Genomic DNA, 17,133 nt, shown 5'->3' with positions numbered 1-17,133 from the left:
TTTTTGAACTTGTCTGATGATTCCTTAAGATATATTCTAGAGATAGAATTACTGGGTCAAAAGGTCAATACATTTTAGTGATTCATTAATTTGTTTAAAAAATGCATTAGAATTCTTATTATATGCCAGACATATATTGCCAAATTGTCATCCATAAAGGTTATATCACATGTTATGCGTTGTTTATAAATGAGTGAGAAAGAATTTTGCATCTAACGTGTTTATGAAAGTAGGTCCAACTGAATAAAAATCCTTTTGGTTCTTACTCAATTGCTTGGTGAGGGTTGTGTACCTATTAAGACAAATCACACCAGAGAATCAAATCAAAAGAAAAGAGGAAATCAGTTGTTTCGCATGAGTCTGGCCTGGCTGCAGAGCAGCAAGCACCCTAAAGTGATGGAGAATTAGTGGCCAGTCTTCCCTTTACTCTTCCACTTCTCTATCCTGGCAGCCCCCCACAAAGGATACCTTTGGGTCATAATCATCCATATTACATGAAAAGAATCTTAGTCATTGTGAGGAAAAGATCAGCTAGAAGAGGGAAGGTGAAGGGAAGACTCTTTGGAGAGGTTCTCAGAGACATCAAATTGCCTGAGAATCTGATGAAATCAGATCTGTATCATACATAAGCCATGGATGTTACTCTCTTTTGAGTAGAGAGCCATGATGTAGAGTGCTTTTCTTTTCACTCTTGGCCCCTAGTATTCGAGGGGGTCATCGTTCTCAGTCTCAGCCTTTGCTAACGCCAGCCCTCTTCCAGGAAGAAGGGGATTTGGTTACACACAGATGATTTCCCAGTCACCTTGTTTCCATGAGTGATCTTGTCATTTTTAAGCTCAGTTGATGTATTAGGTTTGAAGTTGTTTGCCAGATACTTGAAATTCACTTTTCTTTGGTATACTGGTTTTTTTTAGAATTAACATGGATTCCAAACAAACTTGGTTCTGTCAAAGAAAACCAGAGCTGGACAGTTGTTAAAACAGTAAGAAAAAAAGTGTGTACTCAGGAACTATTACTGCAATAACGAAAAGAGACCTCGGTATGGAACTGGGCTCAATTCCGAGTTCAACATGGACAAGTGAGGATTTGTAGCCAAGGAACAGGGATGGATCAGTGGATGGAAAATTACTAAGGGGAAGCATCAGGATGAAGGGGTAATTTCTGGCTAAACGGGACCTATCAGGATTCTTGCTCAGAGCAGGCCAGGGTATTCAGATACCACCTGGGCAGTGATGGGCATGCTAGTCCATTCTTGCACTGCTATAAAGAAATTCCTGAGACTGGGTAATTTTTAAAGGAAATAGATTTAACTGGCTCACGATTCTACAGGCTGTACAGGAAGCATAGTGACTTCTAGGGAGACCTCAGGAAACTTTTAATCTTGGTGGGAGGGGAAGCAGGCACATCTTATGTGGCCCGAGCAGAAGGAAGAGAGAAGGGCGAGGAGGTGCCACATACTTTTAAATCAACCAGATCTCTTGAGAACTGTGTCATGAGACAGCACTAGGGATGGTGCTAAACCATTAGAGACTGCCCCTATGATCCAATCACCTCCCACCAGGCCCCGCCTCCAGCATTCGGGATTACAATTTGACATGAGATTTGGGTGAGGACACAAACCGTATCAGTGGGGGATGAGGAAATTTGATCAGATACCAAGGGTGATTAAGGGTGATTAAATATTGAGGGTGAGGGATTCTGGCTAAACCAATTTAGCAGGATTCTTGTTACAACGTGGCTCTTAAGGACAAGGCCCAAGGATGGGGCCTAGATAAAAACATGGCTCAGCGGATCCTGTCTAGAGTTTGGTTAAGAAGAGAATCTTTATCAGTTGCAGAGGTCTGAGAACTCTGCTTTTTTGACTTCTTAGCATATGCTAGTAAATACTCTTAGAATAACTGTTCATAAAAAATGATTTAATTTGAATTTCTTGGTTACACTGTGTTGGACACTTCCCTGAGATATAATCCACCAGTTATATAAAATATGTGTAAACGTATTGAAATACGTTGCTGTAATAATAAGCGAATCTGATATGTGAGAAAAGGATGGAGAGAAGTGTTAAATAATGTATATTAGCCTATTTTTATTGTCTGTGTTAAGAAAAGATGAATGTCTTTAGCTTTTATTGGAATACACAAATCAAACTTATTTGTGATATTTGGCTTTTGACTTGCAGCCTGTGTTGGCTAGTGTCAATTTGGAATGATAGCTATTCTCGGAGATGCGATTTCTCAGAGAGAGCATACTTACAGGACTCAGACAGTGGAGAAGGTGTTTTTAAAATCAAATATTAATAAGGATGTAAACAAATGATGTTAATGTACTTAGTATAAAGTACTACCTGAGCACTTTCAGAACTTAAGATGTTAAAAAAAGGGTTCTTGGCTTTACTCCCAAGCAAATACAAGACATTTATTTATGATAAGAATGCCAAGTTATCCATATGAATTGTGTGAATTAATTTCAAGTTCTCTTGGTACAGAATTCTATGTAGGTCCGTTTTTTGGTTTAGGGTAACACTGTTTTATTTATATTGGCAAAATCCTTTATACAAGATGTGATTGTTTGTAAAGGCTGGCTTCTCATTTGTGTGGTCACCATAACCATTTTTTGGAACACCTATTACGTACAGTTGTTATTATAAAGATATACGATGTTGCTTTTAAATCTCAGCAACTTAAAACAGTTAAAAGTGGAAACGAATGCAAGGGTCTTTAGGAATCTATCCCTATATCCTCTGGCGTAAGCCTCTAATTAGTGACAAAGCTATATCAACCTCCTTTGAAAGAGGCTTACAAAATGTGAACATATTCTCTTGTAAACATCTAAAAAGCAGTATAATCAGGAAGGTATTAAAAGGCACTCACCTGTGTGAGCATGCCTGTGCACAGTCATGCACACACACATACACATTGTTCTTAAAGCTTTATTTCGAAAAAGTAAGAAAAATCCTAAGGATCGAATGAAAGTATAATAAGTTTGAACATTGGAGGTAGCCATAATCAACCCTTGAGAGAGAAGGATGGAAATACAAGACTAAAATTGTTCCTGGCTTACTTAGTATAGAGAATAAACCTAGAAACTGAATCTTGTTTTTGCGTTTTTGTTTTTTTTTTTTTTCCTGAGACAGAGCCTTGCTCTGTTGCCTACGCTGGAGTGCAGTGGCGCAATCTTGGCTCACTGCAACCTCTGCCTCCCAGGTTCAAGCAGTTCTCCTGCCTTAGCATCTGAAGCAGCTGGAATTACAGGCGTGCACCGCCACACCCAGCTAATTTTTGTAACTTTAGTAGAGACTGGGTTTTACCATGTTGGCCAGGCTGGTCTCGAACTCCTGACCTCAAATGATCCACCCGCCTTGGCTTCCCAAAGTGCTGGGATTACAGGCATGAGCCACTGCATCTGGCTGAGACTGAATCTTTTAAGTTTTGATTGTGGTTTATGTTGGAAGCAAAGTAGAAAGTTTTAGATGTTACTTTGTAATTGACAGGCAAGTTGGTTCGAAGATAAAAAATTTCTTGATTGCCTTTCTGGGCCAATTTCTCCTAATGGATTGAGTCATAGAACTTAGAGGTCAACCAATACAGTCTTCCTGTTTTGTAGTTTGGAAAATTGAGGGCCAGAAAAGAAATACAGGATTAGACTCTCAGATTTTTTCCTTTCTAGACCAGGGTACTTTTTACAGTATGCTATTTTTGTCTGTATCCTATTGGTTTGAACCTAGCTATCCTCTTTATTTTCTCTACCTCTCACCTCCAAATTAAATGAACCAGGAGTAGCGTCAGGTTTATATTTGTCATCCTGTATTTAAACTCAATTACCCTGAGGAGGTTTTCCCCATTTTTCCATGGTGCTACCCTGGTAGGTATACCCTGTTTAACCAAGGACTTAGAGATTTAGTACCATCTCGCTCTTCCTGCAAGGTGTTTTATGGTTCAAACGCTATGAGTTTGAAACTTTTGTTCTCAATGTTTTGTCTATTCCCTGGTGTCTCGTGTCTGAATAAAACTGCATCTTAATGTAATTTGTTACAGGTATTGCAGGCAATGGGATATCCAACAGGCTTTGATGCAGATATTGAATGTATGAGTTCCGATGAAAAATCAGATAATGAAAGTAAAAATGAAACAGTGTCTTCAAACTCAAGCAATAATACTGGAAATTCTACAACTGAAACCTCCAGTACCTTAGAGGTATACTTATTTTTTTCTCAGAAAAAAAGTAATATGTATGTGCATTGTAGGAAATTTGAGAGATGTGGAAAAGTATAAATAAAAAGCGTATACAAACCTGTACATATATTACAGAGACAGACATAATTATTATTTTGGTTTCTTTCCATCCAGTTTTTTTAATGAATCTCTATAAAGGCAGTCATATTTTCATGCATTTTTATATCTTGATTTTTTTCACTTTAAAAATATCTGTAAATTGCACAACATTTGAGTATACCCTAATTGAACTCGTATTTCCTGATTGCTGGCCATGGAAGCTGCTTCCAACATTTCATAACATACCAAGACTACCTGCAATAACTGATGGGCAGAAAACTACAAGATGTAGTGGAGGAAACTGGGATTATTTGAAGTTTATGCTAAGCTGTGGGGTGTATTGGGTCATCATTTAGTTGGTCCAGCCCTGAAGGAAGGCATAGCCTGACACAGTATGTACCTCAGACCCTAATTAAGTCCTGACCTGTGAACTTATTGTCACCGATAATAGAATGGGATGAAATCCAAGTACTGAGTATACACAATACATTGGGGAGTTCATGGAACCCATGTTTACTGCAGTCTATGTAAAGAACATTAGCTTTAAAGTAACAGCAAGAGCTTACATAAAAAAAATGTTTACTTTGTCATTTGTACGAATAAGTATTTATTAAGGACTTAATTAGTAAACTATTTTTTTCAGTCCATAAAGCCCTTTTAATACCTGCTTAGTGCCAAGTGTTGCAGAAGTTGTGTGCAGAGCCTAGAGCTGCTCCCAGGCTAAAAGGGTAAAAAGACATGTTTATAACAAATGGCAATATAATGCGATAAGCACTGTGATGGCAAAATGAATGTAATCATGTCAAATCTTGAAGGAGGAAGGGGTGGTGAGACTCTTAGACGTACGCTTACACAATCACGCAGAACAGCAAGGCTTCAGATGATGAGTTTTGCTGTGTGGGGAAGAGAAAGCATTCTGGACTGAAGGAAGAGGAGGTATGATGACTTTGAGTTGTGAAAGTAAATGTTTAAGAAGTGCCAAGTGGGCCAGTGTGGACAGGATTGATGGGGCTGAAGCCTGAGAAAGCCACACTTGGCACTTTGTGTGATGCTGTAGAGGACAGATGATGTCATGGCTGGCTGCTCAGAGGGACCAGTCATTACAGGTGGCAATCACAGGTCAAGATGTTGTTTTGTTGACAATATTATATCTATTAAAAGAAAAAAGGGCTCGGCTGGGTGCGGTGGCTCACGCCTGTAATCCCAGCACTTTGGGAGGCCGAGGCAGGCAGATCACGAGGTCGGGAGATCGAGACCATCCTGGCTAACATGGTGAAATCCCGTCTCTACTAAAAAACATATGAAAATATTAGCCAGGCGTGGTGGCGGGCGCCTGTAGTCCCAGCTACTCGGGAGGCTGAGGCAGGAGAATGGCGTGAACCTGGGAGGCGGAGCTTGCAGTGAGTCAAGATGATGCCACTGCACTTCAGCCTGGGTGACAGAGCGAGACTCCGTCTCAAAAAAAAAACAAGGGGGCTCATTAATTATGAAGTGCAGACCATTAAGTACAAAGGTAATTAAAAAGGAAGAGAGCAGTGTGGGCTGTGCTAGTAGGAGCCACACTGACATAAAAAGTTTTGGTAGTGACTGCGTTTATATTTTGTTTCTGTATATTGTAGTAATGGTGGGAAGCAAGGAGAAAAGAAAGCCCTTATTTATTTCCTCATTTAGAATAATAGTAATTTATTAAAATTCAGATTTTTTATGACTTGACTCATTTTTGTAGACATGATTTCAGGTTTGGAAAGCATAGAGTGATTACTATAGATCTAGTTTCAAAAATCACTCATTATCTTTTAAAGACAGTGACTAGAAATTTGCCTTGAAATTCAAAAAATGCAGATTATAAAAACCCATCAGGAAAAGATGTTTATTGATGTTATTGATGTTTTTAAACTTGTCCTTAAAAATTGTCCTTTGATGGTTCACCTCTAAAGCGTTAACCACTTATCAAACCTGCACAGAATACTTTACTGTTTACTGATAGAATCTTGATTTTCATTAGGTTTATATATTAATACTTTGGGCCAGGCGTGGTGGTGCACACCTGTAATCCCAGCACTTTGGGAGGCTGAGGCAGGCGGCTCACCTGAGGTCAGGAGTTTGAGTGCACCCTGGCCAACGTGGTAAAACCCTGTCTCTACTAAAAATACAAAAATTAGCCGAGTGTGGTGGCAGGTGCCTATAATTCCAGCTACTTGGGAGGCTGAGGCAGGAGAATTACCTGAACCTGGGAGGTGGAGGTTGCAGTGAGCCAAGATTGCACCACTGCACTCCAGCCTGGGCCACAGAGTGAGACTCCGTCTCAAAAATAAAAAATAAAAAAAAATTAACACTTTTGGGCATGTATTTTGTGTGTTCAGCATTTCTTGTGTGGTGGAATTACAGACATGATCTCTGACCTCAAAAAGTGCTCTATCTTTTGGTTTCTCCTTTCTCAAAATTATAGTTGTATTTTGTGGATTTATTTGTTTTTGATGCTAGCCTCTGTTTTCATTTGCACCTTCATGCTCTTACATGAATTATTTCACTTCTATTCTTATCCTTCCTCAAATCAGTTATTTCCATAGCATATATCTGCTCTCTAACATGCGTTATTTTGCAGTGATGATATCTGTCCCTCCCACTACACTTTAGCTCCTTGAGGGTAGGGAGTGACTGCCTTTATTGTTATTTTAAAATTTCAGAATCCGTAGTCTATAGCCAATTGTTTTTACCTTAGATCCCCTTAAATCTGTTTAGAGTGACTGAGAGGTGTATAGGAACATTTCCCCTCTAACATCGCAAATTGAGAGTTATTTCTTCCTAACCCTAAAGAAGAAAAATGAACCCTCAGGCATCATGTGAATCCAAACTGTTCTCTTCTCGTTATTAGTAATTTAAAGTATTATTCTTAGATCATGAACACTACAGAGCAGAGCCTGGAGTGGCCCACAGTGGCATGGTTGCATTGGTCTTGAATACTGCTTCGAAAGAAGGCTGGCCAGATGACTGCAATGTTTACTGCTTGTAGAGTTTTTACAGCTTTAATGATATTTTGCCATTTGTGTACAGAGGTGACTCATTCTAGCCCCTGAGTGCTTTAAAGTGAATTTTTGAGCCTCCTTCTTGGCATAATTATATTAACAAGAAATGCAATATTCTAAAATCTTACTTGATTGAACCTTCAGATTCCCTTTCTCTTATAGGTAAGAACTCAGGGCCCTATCCTCACAGCAAGTGGCAAAAACCCTGTAATGGAGCTCAATGAAAAAAGAAGAGGTCTCAAGTATGAACTCATCTCAGAGACTGGTGGAAGCCATGACAAGCGCTTTGTAATGGAGGTGTGTAGCCAGACACAACCTAGCCTTATCTTTCTTCTCAAAGACATAGGATATCCTGAACTTCATGTAAAGTTTTAGACTGAGTCAGTTCTTGTGGCACTGTTTGATTTTTGGTGTTTTCTATGTCATAATCTATTTAAATTAAAAGCACATAGAGGAATTGCATGGGGTAATTGCAAGGTGTTATTCTTGATTGTAGGTAGAAGTAGATGGACAGAAATTCAGAGGCGCAGGTCCAAATAAGAAAGTGGCAAAGGCGAGTGCAGCTTTAGCTGCCTTGGAGAAGCTGTTTTCTGGACCCAATGCGGCAAATAATAAGAAAAAGAAGATTATCCCTCAGGTATGAGTAAACATTAAACCTTTGCAGAACCTGTGAAAAATGTTACAGGAATTAAATTTTCTTTCCTGTCCATGTGCCATTTTAGCTTTTTCTGAAGTTGTTTCTTTTTCTCGGACTTGGCAACCTTTGCTTTGGGTTAGGTCATGAATAATATAAATCTGATTGGTGGTTACCTGTTCTATGGTCTTCGTAAACAAAATATATATGTACATGTATATTTATATGTATATGTATATATGAGGCTATTAGCATTATTTGGAGGGTTGAAGTCATTCTTGATGAAGTCAAGTTTTGAGGTGATTTGGACCTTAATGAGTTCTAAGCAGTTTAGTTTGGGGAAGCTGCCAGGAGCACCTGGGGCTTTGCTTTCATCAGCCTGCAGGTGCTCTTCCAGTTCCTTTGCAGTTTTGTCCTTTTGCATTGTTTACTTTGGGTTTCCTTGCAGACCGCATAAAATTTGGTGCTGTATTGCTTCTGTTCATTACTGACATTGGAAATGTCAGCGCTACTGAATGTCCAGGATCTTAGCAAGGTATTTAGAAAAGATGGCCCTCTAATTACATGCTTATGGATATGAGATTCTTCCATCCATTCATTTATGCATTCAAAAAACATTTTCTAGTTATACACCATATGCCTGACAGTGAGGGAAAGAGTTGCGTCAGTAAATATAAGACACATTGTGCCTCATGGAGAGTCCTGGTATAATAACATAACATCTGAATATATTATATGATAGAAATTAAAAATGCTTAAACTGATAAAAGGAAGCTTAGATTGTTTAATTCTACGTTAAACATTATATTTAGGTTCTGTTGTATATGCTAAGTCCATTGTAGGAGGGTAGAATTGATCTTATTTTACAGGTAAGGAAACAAGTCCCAAAGAAATTGAAATACTTGCCTGTGGTAACACAGTCATTGACAATAGGGGTTCCTTCTAAAACCAGGTGGTTCTTCCAACAGCCATGGACATTTTACTATTGTATATTGTATCCATCTAAAATTTGTTTTGTATTCATTTAAATTTCTTGTATTTGCTATAATAAACACTGCCTACATTCTGGGATCCAAAAGGTAGAAGAAACTTACTTTTACTGAGATGAAAAAGTTTTTAAAGCCCTTAAGTTACACATGTCGAAAACAAGTAGATTTTTTTTCTAAAATCTTCTGGTAAATATAGAACAAAGTATGTTCTAAATCAGTTGAAAGATGATTCTTGTTTTATGACCTTGTTTTATGGTGTTTTTTCCCATATTACCTCTTATATTTGGTCAGTTAATTTTAGTTTAAAAAGCCCGTGTGCAAATATTTATTAGGTAGTTAAGTTTGTTTCTACTAGGCATGAGCTAGATTAGTGTGGAATCACTCTGCTGCTGCCAGATTGTTGCTTCCTGACTACTTTTGACTACGTCATATTAAAAAGAGAAAGATGTCTACTTGAAGTTCACTCATTTTTAGACATTTTCGATACTAGAAAGCTATAAAACTCATGTGTTCGATGTGCTTGCTGGCCAAGAAGCAATCTATTTTGGATATATGGGTTGGTTTATTTCAGAGAAAAACAAAAATGGCAGTCCCTGTGCATGACACAGTTAACCTTGAAACTGTCTCCTGCCCATTCATACTAGAGGTAGAGGTTATCCTGGAAAGAATAAAGGATGGTACATTTTCAGAGTGAGATAAGCGTATGCGTATTCTGACTCTTTCAGCTCCTTAGACACTGTTGACTTTATCATAGAGTACGCTTTGAGACATTGCATCACTTTCTTGCACCTTAGTTTTAGTGGGGAATCTTGTTTCTAGCTTGAGTTTTTGTTGCATTTCTGTAAGTATAATATATTCAATTTGAAACTAGACACCTTTTGATTTTGTTAAAATTTCAGTTTGGAAAAGGGGTTTTTCAACAGTCTTGTTTACTGCTACTCCCGGTATTATCTGTTGTACTTTTAGAATGTTTTTATATTTGTTCTCTCTTGTTCTTTCTACTCTAAAGTAAGGAAAACAAAGTATTGTTATTCTCATTTTATAATTCTCGGTTACTCTTTCTACTCTAAGGAGAACAAAGTGGGTATCATTATCCACGTTTTTAATTAGTGGGGAGATTTCCATAGATTATGGCATTTTAGAGCAAGAAGGGGCTTTCAAAGTGGTATTTATTTATTTAATAATGGGGTCAGACGCAGTGGCTCACACCTGTAATCCCAGCACTTTGAAAGGAAGCTGAGGTGGGCAGATCACTTGAGGTCAGGATTTCAAGACCAGCCTGGTCAACACGGTGAAACCCTGTCTCTACTAAAAATACAAAAATTAGCCAGGCATGGTGGTGGGTGCCTGTAATTCCAGCTACTTGGGAGGCTGAGGCAGGAGAATCGCTTGAACCTGGGAGGCGGAGGTTGCAGTTGAGTAGAGATCACACCATTGCACTCCAGCCTGGGTGACAGAGCGAGACTCTGTCTCACACACACACAAAAAAGATATTTAATAGTGGATACATGCATACACAAACAGCAGAGGAATCGGGCTCAAAGAAATCATATTACCTTCCCGAGGTCACAGTTACTTAGAGCAGGAACTGGCATCCTCATCTTTGGTCCTCCTGTCTTAGCCCTTTATGTTTTTCCCCCACTAGCCCCACTCAGATTTGCAGTTAATTCTATGTAGTTAGTTGCTGAGATATTTTCTGCCTGTAGGCAGATAATTTAATGGATTTGGAACCTAGGTACCAAGTGTGTATGATTACTTTAGTAAAGCCTAAAATGACTTTGGTTATAAATTGATTACTAAAATTTGGTGTAGAAAATGAACTCTTTCTGGGTAACACTCAAGCGAAAAGTTATTTGCATGTTCTCAACATCTCTGTAAGGTAGGTATCATTTTTGTTTTTCAGATGATAAATTGAAGGTTCAACATCACAGACAGCTCATGGTCTCACCCACGTGCTCACAGTTTCTCATAGTGGTTGTACATTGAAGAGAAGATAGAAGAAATAAGATGGTTCTTATTTCTTTCAGTAATGAAAATGTGTTATTTTAACAGGCAAAGGGTGTTGTGAATACAGCTGTGTCTGCAGCAGTCCAAGCTGTTCGGGGCAGAGGAAGAGGAACTCTAACAAGGGGAGCTTTTGTTGGGGCAACAGCTGCTCCTGGCTACATAGCTCCAGGTATAGTACAAACTGCAAGAGATTGGCCCCCTTTACTGGGCCAAAATTCAAAGAATAGCATCCTCTTCATTTTCTGAGTTTGTACAGGGTTTGTGGAAATATAAACACAGGCGTGAAGGTACACAGAAATTTAAAAGTAGAGAATTGACACAATGTCATAGGTGTTCTCCTGGAATCTGCTGAGTGAGGAGAGGCTACCTGGAGGGAGATGACAGATGAGCAATGTTGCATTTGGTTGTGGGACTGTATTTTGACAAGGAATTAAAGGATGTTCGATAGACTGAGAATGTGGATGTCTGAGCAGGGTGTATTCATTGAGGACATAGATGACAGGTTGGGTATAACAGGAGAGAAAAACTACTAAGAGGTTACTTAATTAGGGTGAAGCCTGGCATTATTAGTGTTTGCTAAACTTAATGTTTGGGAACCATCAAAGACTAAAGAAGTACACAAAGGAAAAAAAAAAAAAGAAACATTTATCCAGAGCTTACTGTATATACTAGATATTTCCATGTAAATAATTTTACTTATTAAATTGTTTTTAATCTAATTACTTAAATTTAATTGTTTTAAATCTTGGTCAGTGTTTCGTCAGGTAGAAATTATTTTCCAAGGAAGGGAAGCTGGGATTTAGGGAGATAAGGCAGCTAGCTCAGGGTGAAGCAACCACTAAACCGCAGAGCAAGGATTTGAATGTAGGTGTTTGCATTTCCAAAGTTCATATTCTTTCCATTCCACCACATAGCTTAAAGAAGATTTGGGAGATGTCCTCTCTCTGCCTTCCCTTCTAATTCTTATGTCATTTTAACAGTAGATTATCCAACTGTCTTGTTAAAATCAAGTTCTTCACAATATTGAAAGTATAGTACTTTTAACTGGACAAGTAAACCACTTGTAGATATTGATCAAGATGAAATTGTCATGAAGATTGGCTCTTATCCAGTCATTGTTTTTTAGGTAACATCCCTAAGGGTTCACTTTGTGCTTTCCTCTAAGAAAGAATAAGACTAGGCCATTTGGGAAATTTTATGATGTGGCTTTGGAGTGATTCTTCTAGAAGCTGATCCTAGTAGGTGAACTGCTCAAGGAGTATGCCTGCTTTGGCACACAGCAGACATGGATTTTGTTCTCATGCAGCTTATAGTCTGAAGGGTGAGACATAGATTAATCAAGTAGTAACAACGAGAAACTGAGATGAGTACGATGAAAAAGAAGGACATGCTGCTATTACAGCATGTAACAGAGGAACCTGGTCTAGTTTAGTGGGTCCCTGGATGCTTCCCAGAAGAAGGGACATTTGAATTGAGCTTTGGAGAATGAATAGGAGTTAACTCAAAGAAGACTGGGATGGGAGAGTGTTGCACACAGAAGGAACGGCATGTGCAGAGACCCTGTGTTGCTGTTGTTGGGGAATTTGGCTCAATTGAAGAAGCAGAAGTCCAAAACGTGTGGAATGTGGAGAGCACTGGGCGGCAGAAGTGAAGAGACTGGGGAATGATGTGAATTGAAGCTGGACGACTCAGTTCCAGACCTGGAGGCCGTTATTTGGATTTTGGTCTTAGAACCCAAAGCACAGTGTTAAGTCTTGATGGATTCAGTTCTAAGGAGAACAGTGACAAGATCAGACTTTATTTGTGAAGGTTAGTCTTTCTATAGTGTGAAGAACAGGTTGTAGGGATAGGTGTGAGCATTGCCAAGATCAGTTAGAAGGCATATAGTTTACAGTAATGTATTGTACATTTCAAACTGGCTAGAAGAGAAGAATTCAAATGGTTCTAGCATAAAGAAAGGACAAATATTTGAGATGATGGGTATCCTAAGTTCACTGATTTGATCTTTATAAATTACATGGGTATATTAAATTATCACATGAACTCTGGAACTATGTACATCTATTATGCCTCAGTTAAAAAAAGGCTACTGAAGACTACTAACCCAGGCAAGAGACATTGATAGTATTGCTACTGGATGCAGGGAAGAAGATAGGGGGAGACAAGAAGAGAACAGATGGGAGGAATATAAAGGAGGCAAAATTGATATATTGAATATATAGAAAGAAGAGTGATATTTCAAGGATATCTCAACTCCTAGGACTTTTAGCTGGAGCACTGGGGGGAAAAAGGAAAAGATTATGAATTTCTTATAGTGTGATATAGTTTATGTGTCTAAAATTAAGACAGTCTTCTGTGTGTCTCACTATTTCTACTGATATTTAATAATTTTAGCCTTATTCAGTGTATTATTGAAAGGGCAAAGCTTTCATTCACAATAATGGGCAGGTTATAGAGATGAACCATCTTTCTTGTCTTTGATGATGTGTTCTATTGGGGCTTAATCTGGTCATGTCTCTTGTTGCTGCGGACCATTTACCGCCTGCTAGAGTGGTAAATGGCTGTGGTCCAGTGGCAGTAATCATGAAAGGAACTGTTTATGGCCGCTGGTTGCCAGGCTTTACTCTATAGTAACTCCTCTCTTGTGTCATTGCATTGACCTCCCTGAAAGGCCTGTCTCCCAAAGCTTTTAAAAATGAAGTTATTTTATAGCCTAGAAAAGATTCAGATTAGGTCCCTTTAGATTATGAATAGGTTATATGCCATTTGCAGAGTATATTCTGTGCAGCAGGGACTGCTGTCAGTATATTTACATGTATTATTTAATTAAATTCCCCTGGCAACTCAGTTACTGTACGTAGAACACTGAAGCTCAGAGAGGTTAAATAACAGGTGCCATTCACAGACGCCTTTGCTAGTAAAAGGTGAAGTCAGAATCAGGACTCCAATGGCCTGATTAATGACCTAGTTAGTATTTACGGTCTCATTTCTTCTTAAGGAGGTTTTAGTATAATCCTTAGAACTGCAGCCTTAGCCAAACAGCTTCTGCTTTCTGGAATAAATTTGATAGCCAACCTTTTTTAAGCATTAATTTCTTTTTTGGCCTCTGATCTGTCTCCTCTTCCTACTGCTTATTTCAGCTACATATGTCCTCTTGTGTATGATTTAGTGAGCGCTCAGCCTGAGTTAAATGACTTATAACTGTAGACTAAAAATTTTTCATCCCTCAGAAATGTTTCAGTTGGTCCCTAAAAGCAGTTTACTTCTTCAGCATACATTCAAATGCACTGTCTCAAACAGGAGATTTAGAACTGGGCCTTCAAAGAAGACCTAGCCTCTGCCCCAGTGATTGCCTGGAGTAGGACCAGATAATTGAATAAACACAATGCAGTATGATGCAAGTGTAACATGGGTTGGGCAAAAGAGAACAGCAAGCCTGGGAGACTTCGTAGAGGAGGTGATAATTGATCCTGGTCTCAAGGGTGAGTTGCAGTTGGTAATCCAGAGAAGGAGGGAACGAAATCATTCTGCATAGCAGAAATAGTTACAAAAAAAAGGAGTTGTAATGTGAAAAAGCGCCATTTGTTTTGGGTACTGTGTAAAAGTGCCATGGTGATTTTGTGCCCTTGTTCTACTTTATAAATTTTTTTCATTAATAAATGAATAATAAGTTGTTATTATTGTTATTATTGAGACATGATCTCTCTCTGTTGCCCAGCCTGGAGTGCAGTGGTGTGATCATGGCTCACTGCAGCCTCGACCTCCTGGGCTCAAGTGATCCTCCCACCTCAGCCTCCTGAGTAGCCAGGACTACGGCATGCACCACCATGCCCAGCTAATTTTTTGTTTTTCTGTAGAGATGGGGTCTCACTATATTGCCCAGGCTGGTCTCTAACTCCTGGGCTCAAGCAGTCCTCCTGCTGTAGCCTCCAAAATTGCTGGAATTACAGGCATGAACCACCACACCTGGCCCCAAGTGATTTTTATTTATATATTACCTATATCTAAGCTCTTTTACTGAAAGAGTAAAGATTGCAGCTTCTGTTAATATAGATAATATTTCTAATCCCTACTAATACGGTATAAAAACTTCTTTGTACTAGCTTTTACTTAATAATGTGGGCCTTTTTCATAGGTACCAGAGGCTGATGTCAAAGTCACCAGCATTTACAGAGAGACCCTGTACTTGGGCCAGAAATGGAAATATCAGCAAGTCATAGACCTTGCCCTTGGGCTCACGACCTGACTCAAATATGCCCGTTTTAATGACCATAGAGACCTCAGCCTGCTCTCTCACTACTTTCTGAAGAGACTTGGAAAGTTCTGTTTGCCAACTTTGAGAAATTGGTAGTTTGAGTGGTTTTAAGTATTCTTTTGTTCAATAAAGTATATTTAGTGAGTGGCTACTATATATATCATACATTCTGCTAGGTTCAGATGATGCAACGATGGATAAGGTTGGCCAGGTCTCTGCTACTCTAGTGGGGAACACAGACAAGGAACTGATAGTTAAAATAGAATGTGGGGTCAGTGAGTGCAGTGAGAAAGAGATGTAGGAGAGTCTAGCATATCTAGGAGAGCCTTGTAGGCCATGGTGAGGAGCTCCCACATCTTAAGCAGGCACACAGAGAGTGGCTAGACTGGGACCATTCTGGCAGTGGTTCTCATTCATCGAACATCTGAAAGAAGTCCTTTAGGCCTAGGGTGCTGAGCAGGTGGCGCTTGTGAATTGGGCCAGTGATGATTGCCCTGGGTCTTGGACTGATCTGCCTCCTTCTTCTTTGCACTAGGCTATGGAACACCATATGGTTACAGCACAGCTGCCCCTGCCTATGGTATGTACACCGTCTTACTGATATCTCCTCTTAGCGACTGTCACAGCAATCCAAAGCACAGTTTCTATCTAGGGTTTTTGTAAATTAATTGGAGGATCTCAGATTTATTCATTCTAGTGACCCAACTTAAATTCCCTTTGAAAATGCCACAACCTTGTGGTTCTTGGTTTGGTTGGAGTTGCTCTTCTCTCCGCTTTGCCTGATTGAAGGACTGCTTGTTCTAATTGCCTGTTTCTGACCATATTGAAATTAAATATTTTAAGTAGTTCTTCTTACAGCCAACTGATACTCCATTCAAAGGCTACTGAAGGGCCATACCCAGTTGCTAGCTTGGCTGCCTACCAGTTATAAAGCCACACTTAAGTTTCTGGTTTGGAACCGTGTGAATTGTGGGTAACTTAAGTCAAGAATAGGAACTGCTTACTTCAAATTTGTAGTCTTCATTCTTTTCCATAACTTTGCTTTGGGGTTGAAGTAAATGGGTATCATTGGCCCTAGAGAGGAAGTGATAGTGGGTTTCACCAGCAGTCTTAAGTGCTCACTGCAGGAAGTCTGTAGTACATGCTAGAGTATCATAGGTGTTTCTCTCCTCCCCTCTAAAATAAAAAAATAAAAGCAAATGCATAAATGAACCCCAGTGGCCCTTTGGATAACTTTTGAATGAGGTTTATGTGGCAATGGAGGCAATAGGTTTGGAGTCAGTGATATGCTCTTAGACATTTTTTTCTACTCAGGTGCTACATGTTATAGAATCAGCCATCTGCAGGGTGTTGTCATTGAGAGAGGAGAGCATGAGAGAGTGTATGTGCAAGAGTGTGTGTGTCAGCTTGCCCCAGGCTGGGTGTGCATGCACACAGAAGGGAAAGGCTCTTCCCATATTGCCAGTCTCAGCGTTAGTCCTCTACATGAGCCTCAGACCTTCGCGTTGTGCTTTTTCTCTTCACACATCTGCTTTGCCATTTTTGTTTGGATGCAAATTGTGTTCCTAAAACTGCTGAACTGAAGCTTCATCTGATTTTGTAACTGGATATAAGTAGAAAGTGAATAGTTTGACCAGTTTGACCATTAAAATAGTTTATATCCTAGAAAGATGTGAAGCTACGAGGGTCAAACATTCGGAGCAAATTTTCTTTTAGGCAAAGTGCAGAGCCTGGAGCTACATCCTTTAAATCTTCTGGCACACTCAGGTGTGGTCAAGGCTTCCCCATATTTTGAACTGAGCCATATTGGGTAACTAGGAATTGGAGACTAATGCAATAATAAGCTTACCCAGATTTCCTTCTAAATTCAAACTCTCTAGTTCCTTTGGGTTCGGCCATTTGCTTTTAACTATTCAGCTGGCTTCTGGGTCTCCTGACCACCTCATCCTCT

General features: G+C 39.3%; 1 protein-coding gene across 10 annotated transcripts in view; it reads left to right on the top strand.

Moving 5' to 3' along the window:
- The window catches only part of STRBP (spermatid perinuclear RNA binding protein), a 155,687-nt gene that overhangs the window by 121,249 nt on the left and 17,305 nt on the right, over positions 1-17,133 (top strand). For 7 of the 10 annotated variants that reach the window (XR_004177996.1, XR_004177995.1, XR_004177994.1 and 4 more), the window contains 5 exons: positions 4,035-4,193; positions 7,460-7,594; positions 7,794-7,934; positions 10,973-11,096; positions 15,718-15,762. Coding sequence is in view for 6 of the 10 variants with exons in the window: in XM_031654494.1 (XP_031510354.1) it covers positions 4,035-4,193; positions 7,460-7,594; positions 7,794-7,934; positions 10,973-11,096; positions 15,718-15,762 (604 nt within the window). In the remaining 4 variants the exon portion in view is untranslated. Of the gene's footprint in view, positions 1-4,034; positions 4,194-7,459; positions 7,595-7,793; positions 7,935-10,972; positions 11,097-15,062; positions 15,275-15,717; positions 15,763-17,133 lie in introns of those variants that run through there. The other 3 variants (XM_031654495.1, XM_031654493.1, XR_004177997.1) reach the window with 2 other exon arrangements.

The sequence above is a fragment of the Papio anubis genome, chromosome 13, assembly GCF_008728515.1.
Source record: "Papio anubis isolate 15944 chromosome 13, Panubis1.0, whole genome shotgun sequence".
NCBI classification, from domain to species: domain Eukaryota; kingdom Metazoa; phylum Chordata; class Mammalia; order Primates; family Cercopithecidae; genus Papio; species Papio anubis.
Note: the sequence above shows the minus strand (reverse complement) of the source record. Positions and strands in the feature narration are given on the sequence as shown.